Genomic DNA, 13,798 nt, shown 5'->3' with positions numbered 1-13,798 from the left:
ATATCAATATTATGAGAGAATATTTATGAAAAATGATTATCGATATAACATTACTTTTTTTATTTTATACACTACTTTGAAATTTGATAATGAAAATAATAATATTAATAATGTGAAATTATATGATTATGAAATTTTTACACAATTCCTATTTATGTGTTTAGGTATATAATTTAATATTCTAGTACAAAATTATTTATAAGAGTTCAATATTATATTCATTAATTAATTAGAAGAAAAAAAATTAGAAGATTTTAATGAGTCTAGTTTGAGTAATTTGATGAATTAATGTTGAGTTCGAGTTTTTATATTTAGATCCAATAAGCTAACGTGTCATGTTTAGTCATTCGTGGTCTAAGAAAAATTGACACAACACGATTGCGATATAACACAAAACTGTTTCAACTTTCAACATGACTCATTGCCAACTCTAATCTCCATTAACAGATCCTCCTGAAGGATTCCATTCCATTAACAATTTCTATTGTAAGTAAACCATTCCATTTCCAATTTCTATTGTAAGTAAACCATTCCATTTCCAATCCCGTGGGCGTGGAGTAATCATGGCCGAAGAAGAAATCAATCCAATAAGCAACAGAACTGGCAATTATTGACAAAGCAGTAAAAGCATTGATAAATGTTAAAATTCCTAAAGACAATAAGAAAAGTAAAATGAATAAGGCACAAAAAAATACATATATGAAAGAGTGTGATAAATTTGCTTGCATCTGTGGAAACAATCTCTCAAATAATTTACATGTACAATGATTCAGCCCAAAAAAGAGATTAGCAAACAACTCCACGATCTACATAAAAGCACTTTAACCTACGGTTAGATCTAAACTAAAATTAACTAAACTCAGATAAAACATAAGCAAAGTATCCTAGAAATGGTTTAAGGATTATGAATGAATGATCCTAAAGTTTGTGAAGAAATTTCTCATTGCTCGTGAAGTGATATGCATATTGTTAAACAGATTCAGTACCATAACCATCATGGTTTTCCCCATTTTCTTTGCTCAATTTTGATTTTGGTAAACTGGAACCATTTCTTGGAGATGCTTTACCTGATTGTTGCTTCTTATTGTATAAATTAAGGTACGTGTAGAAAGTCATACCCGCAATTGCTACAAACGCTCCACAAATGCTGGTTGTGCCTGGATTCGAACCAAACAGGTAGTAATTTCCAAGAAGTATAACACAGGTTTTGAATTGTCCGAGGACTACGTGAGAGATAGCTGATGTTGCCCTGAAGGAGAAAGAGAACCAAAATCAACTCAATATCAAATATTTAACTGCCAACGTAAACCAACTTGTCGTAAACATCAAACTATATAAAACAATATCCAACATCTTAAGATACCAAAACAAAACAAGAAGCAAATAATAATATTGAAAAACATAGTTACAAGAATATAAAAGATATTAAATGTATTCTCCAACAACATATATCAGCTGAAAACACAAGGAAAAAGAACTGTACCCAACCTGCTCAGTTTTTCTGGTAAGCCTTTTAAAGAACATTCAAGAAAATATCAAGTATACACGATGACAAGATCCTTTGTCAACTGTTGTAAGTTCAAGAAAGCAAAAGTTAGCATCACTTAACACTGAAGCATACTCCAGTAGTTAAAGATGTATCAGGCATTCTTTTGAAAAAAATTCCGAAGCAATAGAAGTTTGACATCTGGCTGAGGTTCTCAGTGCTTCTCTCAAGTTATCGATCTGTCCATATGAATTCTAACCAAAAGAGAAAAAATATAATAAATCTTTCTACTTTCCAGTCCTAAACATAATATTCATATTTCCTACCCTTCTCCAATAACAGAGTGAAGGTACAAAAATATCATAATAATTCTATAGTAGCCCAGGAAAGTACTAACAGAAGGTGATGTAAAGACTTTTTTCTTGACAAGAGAAAGATGAAAGCAATAGCTGAGATTAATGCAAGGTCTAACATTCCAACCATGCCAAGGAAGATGTCCCAATTGGTTTATCACATCCCAAGAATATTTAAGAGGACAAAATATAAAGATAAAAGAGTTCAGCTTAGGATCCTTTTAAGGATAAATTGCCTCAACTCCATACAGCAGAAGTAAAGATCTTTGCCTGAAAGATGCATGGTTAAAGTCCAACAAGTTTCATCCATCAACACCATCAAATTTGAGGACAGTTGTCCTCAAAAGTGGGAAGGCAAGAAAATGTTTTTTATGGAACCCTTGAACACAAGCCCCACCAGTTGAGCACCCAACCTAGAGATAAAATACAATCAAAAGTAAAAAGACTAAAGAAACAGCAATCACCCAACTTGCTTATTTCAATTAGCCCATTTGAAATGTTTATCAAGAAATGCCTTATTCAGATATCAAGTGCTTCAGAAACTTTGTTAAATCCTTCAATTCAATCTCTGTTTCATCCCTCAAGATATATTCTCTCGCTCCCCCCTTTGTTGCTGAAATTCTTAGCATTTCGATCTCCTCCTTATAACTGTTTCCATCATAAATCGATTGCTTCTTCTCCAACAACTGATGTAATCATATAATAGTTTTCTTTCCTATCCCACTTTTCCAACTAAGTTGTCACCACTTTTCTCACATTAAATCTTCCAGTATCCAAGATTTTCCAGGGCTGTCCTGCGCTTCATCAATTATGGACAACACATTTAAATGCTTGAGTCTTATACCAAACCACTAATTTGTGTTTACAAAATATTGTCCAATAAAAAACAGTTTTAGCATGTAGTATATCTAGACTTAGCTATACCCCAAGCTAAACTTGTTTCCCAGGCGATCTCATCCATATACCAATGAATCTGCTCAAATCCAAATTTCCTGCTGGTGCATTATGCTAGTTGGAGGATAAGAACCTGTCTGATTAGATCAGATGCTTGATACTCATTGTGGAATCGACATTTATTCCCTCAAAATATGGAAGTTTTGAGCAACAATGGAGATTCGAACAAGACTCCAGCTAAATCTCTTATGTAACATTGTGGTATCAAGGCCCTGTAATCCACACAAAAACGTCAACTACCGTCTTTCTTTCGAACCAACAACACAAGACTAGAGAATGGGCTAATACTAGGCTGAATAATACTTGCAGCCAACATCTCCCCAACCAATCTCTCAATTTCATTTTTCTGAGTGTAAGAATATCGGTATGGTCTGATGTTTGGGGTTTGGGCTCCGTCTTTCAAGGTAATTGGGTGGTCCTGTCAACAAAGAGGGGGAAGGCCCGCAGGTTGGTCAAAGATGGGGGCAAATTCGGTTAAAAGAGCATCTACCCTTGGGTCAATAGGGATTACCTCCTCTTGCTCCTGTTGGATTTTGATTGATTCCGGCTTCGGTCATCGTGACTCGCATGAATCTCCAATGATTCAACCTTCTCTTTTCCTCGATTCACGCTCCCGTCCTTCTCATCCTTCAATCTAATCCATTCCCTCAACTCTAGTAGATATTCCTTGATATTGCCGACATCTTCCTTAACACTGGTAACATCTTCCTTAACACTTCCTACCTCCCTCTCAATTCCCTCCATTCTTACCTCCATTCTCTTATTCACCATTACCCACACCAAGCTCTGATACCAGTTTGATGGGAACCTAGATTCTCAATGCTCAAAACAACCCAAACAGACAGTAATTTACCAAACAGGACAATATCCCAACACAAATCAGAGACAATTGAGAAAGCACTAATATGAATATACCTTTGAATTGATTGATAAATAAATGGATAACAATGACTGTGAAGAACAATTAAGAAAGCAGTAATGAATGTAAAGATAAGCCAGCTCTTCGAGGGGCTAGTCCCTCCCAAATTCCTACTGAAAATATTCTCTCCTTTTACAATTTGAATCTCTCAATTTATACTCACAACGTCACACCAATTGCATTGTTCCTGCCACGTGGATAACTAACTCCCACTTGCACACCCGCTAATTGCCCTTAAAATTCCTTTTGCAAATTTGAGTAGTAGGGGTCGTATCATACTGTCACTAAAATTATGATGTTAAAAGCTCCTTCAATATTTAGTTGATAGATTGGCTATAACTCTAGCATCCAATTAGCAATTCTTCCTTTGATTCCCTTTTTTTTTTTTTTTTTTTTTTTTNAAAAATCAGTATATGCATTTTTTATTCTAACTGCCTTAATATACTAATGACCTTTACCCATATTCCTTCCATGTACTCTACTGCCACGTGTATTTCCTCCAACTGAATCCTACTGGCGTAACAACTTTTAGAGAGCACCTTTAGTGTTGCTTCACACGTCTCACACCCTTCTGCCCTTGTGCCCCTTGTATTGATAAACCTTGTTGATAGGGGGCTTATCAGAGGAATTTGCACATATTGACACTGCAAGTCTCTAAGAGCTGATCGTAAAAACAATTTCTTTTAGAAATCATTTAGCCAAAGATTACATAACCAGCATCAAACTAATTTCCAGGACACTGAGCAGCATTTTCTGTCGTTCAAATCATGTGACTCAATAACAGTCTTACAGACTTAAATTCACCAAATTATCACCATGAATCCTGAGCTCAATAGAAAACACATAGATCGCAACTAACCGTATGCAATAAAGGCAGGAACTGAAACTCTTATTCTTTCAACGACAAAACAAAAAAAGGCATGGCATAGACAGTTTAATAGAATAAAAAGATGTCACTTACCCAAGAGCTAAAGCACCAGACCACTGAAGCAAGAAGCCAAGAAAAGCAGACATAAGAATCGCCAATGTGTTAGTGAGGTTCCAGTCAAAGGAGAGGACACCAGGGGGATCTAAGATAGGAATTAAAGAAACAAGGAATAGCACAGTGATTGGTGTTGTCTTCCACATTAACCTGAAAGACAATTTCACAACTCAGGTAAAGATCAAATTTGAAATATTGCAGTAACAGAGTAACATCAATGGAAGTTAAGTATTCAATCTAGCACATAACATACGCCAAGGCTGTCCAATTTTCTCGTTGTTGCATATCGGACCAAAGTATCTTGTTAGTTGCACTTGGAATTATCCATGCCAATGCCACACAAGCACCAAAGAGACTAAATTGCAGATCAGTTACAGTAGCAACAGCAACACCAATGGACACAACAGTAAGTGTAACCACCTGAAAAAACTCACGGAAAGAACTTCACATGAATGAAAACTATAACATTTTTACTGGAACTAGTGGTAATGTCAAAAATAATAAAGACTAACAGTCAACAGATCAACCAACTTATTCTTAAAACTTGTCAGAAATTACTTCAGCAAAGGGAAATTCCAGAAACCTATTGATAGACCTCCCATTAATCACGTTTATCATTATAAAGGGCATAAGAGACATTTGAGGCAGTAAATGCAGGTTGTGAGGTGCCTGGTTGTTTGGAGAGTCTGTTACAGTCACGTGAGTGGGGAATCAAAGTTGTTAGTAGAGAATAGGTGGTTAAGAAGATAGTTTAAATAGAGCGGGTCTGTTCTGGGGTATTATCAAGTTTTAGTCTATTGTCATTAAGGGAGGTCCCCAACTCCTCGAATTGCTGGGATCTATCAGTTTGGTATTTTATGCATTGTTGGTTACTCTTCATTTTTCAGTAATATAAGCTTGTTGAGACTTCTTTGAGCATATTACTCTCTGTTTTGTGGATTGTTTGTGTTTTTGCTGGTTGATAGTGCAGGGAGTCTTAACAAATTGGTATCAGAGCCTCGTTGGGTTATGGTTAAATCGAAGATGGAAAACAGAGTGGAAGGTTTGGAAAAGGAAATGGGGAACGTTGAGAAGGAAATGGAACTGTTAAGGAAGAACTAGGGAGTATTAAGGGCTACTTACTAGAGCTTCGTGAGTGGATGAAGTTTAAGGAAGAGAAGGATGCAAATCTGAGCCGGGATAAGGGGAAAGAATCTAACGGTGAAGCTTCCAACAGTAGTGACAGTAAGGGAGTGGATAGGAACAAGGAGGGAGAAAACTCAAAGGTGAAGAAGTTGGAACTACCCATATTCAACAGGGAAGATCCTTGTGGATGGACATTCAGAGCTGACCGATATTTTTCGGTGAATAAATATGAGGAGGAAGAAAAGGTGGTGGCAGCCGCCGTGTGTATGGAAGGTCGTGCCCTGAACTGGTATCAGTGGGTGGAGTCTAGAGCTCCCATCGGGTCTTGGACAGACTTTAAGACTGCAGTAGTGGAGAGGTTCAGACCATCATTTAAGGGATCAGCCTATGAAGCCTTGGTAGCTTTGAAGCAGATGGGTACAGTGACGGAGTACAGGGAAAATTTTGAAGCTCACACAACACCCTTACGTGAGGTTGGAGAAGACATTCTGATGGGGGTTTTTACAAATGGGTTAAAAGAGGAAATAAGAGCTGAGACTCGCCTAACACAGCCCACTTCCCTGTTTGCCTTGATGGATCAAGCCCACCGCGTGGAGGAACGCAATTGGGTTTTAGACAAAAGTCGGGCCAGATTTACTAAAGCCCAAGGAAACAAACTGGACCCTTACACTTGGGTCACCCCAAGCCCAAACCTGGAACCCAGTCGCCCAAATTGGTGGACTAACCCATCGCGAAGTGCAGACCTAAATCCCCAATTTTCCCCAAATCGATTTCACGACAGAAAACAATTAAGCGGCGACGCGACTAACCGACGCCGAGCTACAGCAAAAACGAGAAAAGGGTCTCTGTTTCCGTTGTGATGAGAAATATGGACCAAATCACCGCTGTTGGAGCAAATCGATCCAGATACTGCTAGTAACCGACGACGACAGGGCAGAAAACGACGGTGGCAGTCCTGAACCCACCTCGGAAGTATTAGACGAAGGTAACCCGTTGGCCTTGTCCATGCATTCCATCGTAGGGGTTACTACTGATAAAACCCTAAAATTAAAAGGGGTGATTGGAGAGTCAGAGGTGATTATTTTGGTTGACAGTGGGGCTTCCCACAATTTCACTTCGCATGAAGTGGTGCGAAAGTTAGAGCTACCAGTGGAGAAAGGTAAATCTTTTGGGGTGATGGTGGGAAACGGATTGACAGTTAGAGGTGAGGGAATTTGCAGAGTTGTGCCATTGCGGATGCAAGGGATCGAGTTGTGCCAGGACTATTTTCCATTTGAGTTAGGGGGAGCAAATGTAGTGCTGGGCATTTCTTGGTTGGTACATTGGGAGATGTCTGTGCAAATTGGAGAAATCTGACTATGGAATTTTTCAGTGACGGTAAGTGGGTGGTTCTGCAAGTGGATCCATCGTTAGTCAAGACTATGGTATCACTAAGGGCAATGCTGAAATCCTTACAGAGAGAGGATACGGGATATGTGGTCGAGTTATGCTCCATTGGTGTTAAGGAAGAGGAAACAGAGGAACCCATGGACCCAACAGCCGCAGCAGTTGTTGATGGGTTTAGCCATTTGTTCGAACAGCTGACTAAACTCCCACCCAAGAGACCCACGGACCACGCCATAGTCTTAGAAACCAATACCAAACCTCCCAACATTCGCCCGTACAAATACTCATTTTCCCAGAAAAATGAAATCGAAAGGCTGGTAGGTGAGATGCTGATGGCAGGAATTATACAACCCAGCACAAGTCCTTTTGCTAGTCCGGTTTTGTTGGTAAAAAAGAAGGATGGTAGTTGGCGGTTTTGTGTCGATTATCGGGCACTTAATAACATCACTATTCCAAACAAATTCCCAATTCCCTCAATTGATGAACTGCTGGACGAACTATCAGGGGTTGCCATTTTTACAAAACTGGACCTCAAATCCGGTTACCACCAGATTCTGGTTAAAGAAGAAGACGTTCCCAAAACAGCGTTTAGAACCCACGAGGGGCACTATGAGTTCCTGGTCATGCCCTTCGGGTTGACCAATGCCCCGTCCACTTTTCAAGCTTTGATGAACACTATTTTTAAATCAGTCTTGCGGAAGTTTATACTTGTATTTTTTGACGACATTCTGATTTACAGCCCTAATTTGAAGACCCATCTGTTGCACATGCGACACATCTTTCAGATTCTCACTAAGCATGAATTGGTTGTCAATTACAAGAAGTGTCTTTATGCCCGTCACATATTGGAGTACTTGGGTCATTTAATCTCAGCAACAGGCATAGAGGCTGACCTACAAAAGATTGATTCTATGCTTTCTTGGCCCGTCCCACGCACAATCAAAGAATTACGAGGTTTTTTGGGCTTAACAGATTACTACCGCTGCTTTGTGCAGAATTATGGTTTAATCGCACAGCCCTTAACACAGTTATTGCGAAAAGATTCTTTTGCCTGGAATGAGCACAACAGGCTTTTGACACACTTAAAGCGGCAATGACTAAGGTGCCTGTTCTGGCAGTCCCTGATTTCACTCTTCCTTTTGAAGTCCACACAGACGCATCGGGACAAGGGATCGATGCTGTCCTGGTCCAGAATCAACGTCCCATAGCATTCATCAGCCAAGCCTTCTCCAACCAATCCCGACAGAAATCTACCTACGAAAGGGAGCTGATGGCCATTGTGTTTGCTGTCCACAAGTGGAGCCACTACCTTAGTGGCCGCAAATTTATCATTAAATCAGACCAGCGCAGCCTGCAATTCTTGACAGATCAACGTGCTAAGACACCCGAACAACAAAAGTGGATTTCTAAGCTCCTCGGCTTCTCTTTCAAAATCCATTACCAACCTGGAAGTTCAAACCAGGTAGCTGATGCATTATCCAGATGGGGAGAGGGAGTTGAATTGGAGGCCATTTCGGTGGTCCAATTTTCTGAATTTGATGAGTTAGCTGCCGAGGCACAACAAGACCCCAAGCTCCAAGCAATCGTACAAGACCTTCTGTTTGACCCTTCCAGCCATCCCCATTATGGTTTTCGCCGTGGCTGCCTCGTCTACAAAAACAGATTGGTATTACCTGCAAATTCGAAATTCATTACTAAACTATTAGCCGAATTTCACTGCAGCCCAGGAGGGGGCCATTCAGGTTTTTTCAGAACATACAAGAAACTGATGAATATAGTGTTTTGGGCTGGAATTAAGAAAGATGTGCAGAGATATGTCCAACAGTGCTCCGTCTGCCAATTAAATAAGTATTCTACTCTCAAACCAGCATGTTTACTTCAGCCCTTACCGATTCCAACCCAGGTTTTTGAAGATATCAACATGGATTTCATTGGCGGATTACCAAAGTCAAAAGCCCAGGATACTATAATGGCTGTAGTGGATAGGCTTACTAAATACGGACATTTCATCCCTCTGTGCCATCCTTACAGTGCTTAAGATGTTGCTGAACTTTTTATTTCTGTGATTGTGAAACTACATGGATTTCCCAAGTCCATAGTCTCGGATAGAGATAGGGTCTTTCTTAGTCAGTTTTGGCAGGAGCTATTCAAGGCTGTTGGCACTTCATTGAAGATCAGCTCAGCATACCATCCTTAAACTGATGGTCAGACGGAGGTTGTCAACCACTCCTTGGAAACTTACCTACGCTGCTTCTGTAGTTCGCAGCCCAAACAGTGGCATAGATGGCTATCTTGGGCAGAATATTGGTATAATACAACCCATCACAATTCCATAAAAATGACTCCCTTCAAAGCCCTATATGGAAGGGATCCACCCACTCTCCTCCGGTTTACTGATTACCCTTCTGCTATGGAAGAAGTGAACCAGCAGATGGCTGCACGAAATGCAATTTTGGAGGAATTGAAACATAACCTAGCTGTTGCTCAAGAACAGATGGAAGGCACAGCTGACCTGCACCGTCGGGATGTTAGTTTTCAACCAGGGGACCAGGTTTTTTTGAAGCTCCAACCGTATCGTTTCAAATCCTTAGCCAAGAAACTGAATGAGAAACTGAGTCCACGGTTTTATGGCCCTTTTACCATCTTAGAGAAAATTGGGCAGGTTGCTTACAAGTTAGAGCTGCCCACTACGGCGAAAATTCATCCAGTATTTCACATTTCTCAGCTTAAACGCAGTCTACACCCCTCGGTGCCCATCCAACCCCTGCCCTCTTTCCTCACCGAGGAACTGGAACTCCTGGTTCACCCAGACTCAGTTTTGGCAGTCCGCACTTTGTTAGATGGTTCTCGGGAAGTCCTTATAAAATGGAAGGACTTGGCTTCCTTTGAAGCATCGTGGGAGGCTTTTGATGTTATCAATCTGCAATTTCCCCAATTCCACCTTGAGGACAAGGTGGCTCTTCATTGGGGAGGGGGGGGAGGGAGGGGGTGTGGTATTGATAGACCTCCCATTAATCACGTTTATCATTATAAAGGGCATAAGAGACATTTGAGGCAGTAAATGCAGGTTGTGAGGTGCCTGGTTGTTTGGAGAGTCTGTTCCAGCCACATGAGTGGGGAATCAAAGTTGTTAGTAGAGAATAGGTGGTTAAGAAGATAGTTTAAATAGAGGGGGTCTGTTCTGGGGTATTATCAAGTTTTAGTCTATTGTCATTAAGGGAGGTCCCCAGCTCCTCGAATTGCTGGGATCTATCAGTTTGGTATTTTATGCATTGTTGGTTACTCTTCATTTTTCAGTAATATAAGCTTGTTGAGACTTCTTTGAGCATATTACTCTCTGTTCTGTGGATTGTTTGTGTTTGCTGGTTGATAGTGCAGGGAGTCTTAACACCTATTTACTCGGGGCATAGAAAAATATTCAACAGCTTTACTTTAGATAATTGTTCTCAAAAGAAAGCAGAGAAATGGTATACATACATCCAGATAACACTATGAACTTGCTGATCCATGGTTTGCCAATGATTTATCCCCCTCCTAGGAGGATTGCGCAACTAAGGTATCAAAACTTATATAACTATATGTTTCAACTATAAGACTAAACAAATCCACAAAGAAGACAGAGAAATAATAGCAGAGATTTCAGAAAATTTTCAGAGGTCTTTAAGTACAACAGAAAATGAAAGGTTTCAAAAGCTAATGCCATGCAAACAAGAATTCAAATCCTTTGTATATACTTTATAAGAAATCAAATGTTTAAAAGATGATGACATACTCCAGGGATGACCTTCTGCCTTTTTCAACAATACACTTACAGTTTGTATGTGAAAATTCAAAGTTGAATAATTTTGCCAGATTAAACATATAGATATTTCAGGAACTAGCCCCTCCAATCTCTTTTGATACATTAAATAAACAGAATGAAGATATAACCAGCCTCTCTTATCTAATCACCAGACTCCTGAAATCAGTTTGAAGTATAGCTTGTAGAACAACAAAATAACATGAAATAGAGGACTGCCTAATGATACACACTTAATTTCAGCTAACAATCACGTTGATGAGGAAAGTCCACCAAGAGAACTACTAGTTTATTCCATGAGAAGAAAAGATATAGCAAGAGATAATTCAAGAACTCAAATTAAGGGCAATCAATCTAGCAATCAATCTACAAAAATTAAGGAGCTGATTTCAAGGGAATAAATGGGGAGGATTATTATTAGAATAAAAGAGATTACATTGGTAGTATATACAGCCACCAGAAGACAACATGGCATCAGTAGTATAATTTTCATTTGGGATTCTTTAAGAATTGTAGTCGGGTTAATCCTGGAACAGTTGTTTTAATTGTTTAATTCCTCTTTTGTTTTCATTCTTCTCTCGAATTAATAAAATCAAGCTCCATTTCTTTATACACCGTTTTCACTCTAACACCTAAAATGGACAAGGGGGCAACAAATCAAGTTAAAAACTGTGATGTCAAAAAAAAGTTAATCATAATATTCTCTTGTACATTTCAGATACATACACAATTTGGGTATTGATGTATCAAACCACAAAGTTCAATTTATGTTGGCAGGACATCATCTATGTTGACAATGATAAGAATTTTACTCTGGATATACGTCAGGGCAGTCTTTTGCATGCATACAGTTGTGTCTTATCTGACAACGAAGCACATTATACTTCTCTAGTCAAAGATTGACTACAAGTCATACAAGAATATAAGCATCTTAATACTTTTTCCATTACTATATCCCAGGTGGTAAAAGAAGCCACCTTATGATAATACATATTTTTGTATGTGCATGAAGGTGCAGTGAAACAAATGCCAGAAAGGAGAAGTTACCTTTAAGAGAGAAACTTTCTTTCTGTACCATAAAAATTCTGCCAAAACTATGGATGGTGTAACAGCAATCTTGGCCATCTGATAAAATCCCACACTGGAAAAATATAGAGAATAAAAAACTTTAGACTGGTAAACAAAACAGAACCCAGCAAATAGAAACCCATTAATTTCACCTATTGTACTTCAAGCTAACATTAGCAAGGCCGGTAGAAAAGCACATAACAAAACCAAGAGTTAATAAAGATAAACGGCTTGATTTTGAGGCAGGCGATGCTGGGAGAAGACCAAAAGCATTTAAAATGGCCATCAAGGTCCAGCTCACAACATAGTGAATAAAGCTGAGACAGATTGGGAAGTGGAACCCAATATTTTTAAGCACCTGAAGAAAGAAAAAACCCAGCAAGTTACCAAAAGCAAAAGCATCTAAAATCTGTCAAGTTCAAAAAAATTAGTATACAAACCCATTTGTTCACGAAAATAATGCAGACTGCAACCACAAAATTGAATGTAAGAGCAGCAATTGGGCCACATAGACGTTGTTCGTGACGCTTGGCACCCTCAGACGACCGAAATCTATTAAACAGAGAGGCTTGCAGCTCTTCCAGAGCCCTCCCTAAATTCACCCATTGGAAGAAAAAGTTTAACTACTGTGCAAAGATACCACAGGAAGAGGCGGCACCAAACAAACCCACCCCCCACCCCCCAAACACAAAATAAATAAGTAAATAAAAAGAAAAAAAGTACAGTTTAGTTACAGTTATTAACTCACGCATTAATACTATGGTTTTTAATTTTATCACATCAAGAAAATTAAGAATTCTAACAAATAGAACCCCTTGAAGCTAACTTAGTTTCAAATTAATTTCACTGTCGTTTACATGCAAATTCACCTCCATCTTAGTTCGGCTATTCCAATTTTGAAATGTTGCTGATTTCTTTTGAATCTATTGCATGCCTCAACTCAGAACACATTAAAGCCAGAACTTACCATTTTTGCTTCAAATCAACAAATTTAAAAAAAATTAGTGATTAACTGAAATCAGACAACATTACAGAACCTACTACCTAGATACAAGCTCAAATAAATAAATTACATTAATTAAAAAAACAAAAAGAGAGAGAGAAGAATGAAACTAATGAGAAAAAAAAAATAAAAGAAAAAAGAAAATACCTCTTTCGCCAGCATCACTATCCTTGCGCTTCAGAATTTTTCTAACGTCTTTCTTGACCAAGAAGTTGAAAATCTCACGGCTAAACATCGTTTTTAGTTGTTTCTCTCTCAGTTCATTTTAGTATAACACAGTAGTCTTTACTAAAGAAGAAGAGAGTGTGATATATTTGTTTTATTTTACTTTGGTTTTGAATTTTAAAGAAAAAGAAAGTGAGATTACACGTGGTCTTAAGACAGAGTTGATAGCGGGCAGAGAACGAGAAAATCACGGTGTTTCATTTACCGACCGACAGTGCGACTAGGAAAGCGAGTGTCTGTTGTCATGTATCCGCGTGAGTTGTGTTTTCTTTTGTTTCTTCCTTACACATAATTGAACCAGTCTATTGCGTGTGATGTGCATGCCAGCAAGTGATCGTCATAGCCGTTGATCAAACCTAGTCATATCTAACGAGGTCTGTTAATCTGCAATGTGGATGTGTATGGTTTAGGCACTAATGGAATATTACTATATTTACATCAATTTTTACACTATTTTTATTACACTATAACTATTATTATTAATAATAATTTAATTAT

At 38.7% G+C, this 13,798-nt stretch overlaps 1 protein-coding gene across 1 annotated transcript; it reads right to left on the bottom strand.

Moving 5' to 3' along the window:
* Positions 1-661: 661 nt before the first annotated feature.
* On the bottom strand, positions 662-13,409 carry LOC116136987 (nucleotide-sugar uncharacterized transporter 1-like). The gene is made up of 7 exons (XM_031422672.1): positions 13,223-13,409; positions 12,513-12,664; positions 12,225-12,430; positions 12,052-12,145; positions 4,948-5,114; positions 4,674-4,844; positions 662-1,249 (listed from the first exon to the last, which is right to left on the bottom strand). The coding sequence occupies exons 1-7, from the start codon at positions 13,308-13,310 to the stop codon at positions 970-972; spliced, it is 1,158 nt and encodes a 385-aa protein (XP_031278532.1). The 5' UTR covers positions 13,311-13,409; the 3' UTR covers positions 662-969.
* Between the last annotated feature and the right edge of the window lie 389 nt (positions 13,410-13,798).

The sequence above is a fragment of the Pistacia vera genome, unplaced genomic scaffold (assembly GCF_008641045.1).
Source record: "Pistacia vera cultivar Batoury unplaced genomic scaffold, PisVer_v2 Contig320, whole genome shotgun sequence".
Classification (NCBI taxonomy): domain Eukaryota; kingdom Viridiplantae; phylum Streptophyta; class Magnoliopsida; order Sapindales; family Anacardiaceae; genus Pistacia; species Pistacia vera.
The sequence above is the reverse complement of the archived record's forward strand: the minus strand, read 5'-3'. Positions and strand labels throughout refer to the sequence as shown.

Bases quoted from the DNA above. Each gene is read 5' to 3' on its own strand.
- LOC116136987 (XM_031422672.1), bottom strand. From the start codon at position 13,310: ATGTTTAGCCGTGAGATTTTCAACTTCTTGGTCAAGAAAGACGTTAGA. The intron at 12,665-13,222 runs GTATTTTCTTTT...GGGTGAATTTAG, and splicing joins TAGTGATGCTGGCGAAAGAG to GGAGGGCTCTGGAAGAGCTG. The intron at 12,146-12,224 runs GTGAAATTAATG...ATATTTTTCCAG, and splicing joins GTTAGCTTGAAGTACAATAG to TGTGGGATTTTATCAGATGG.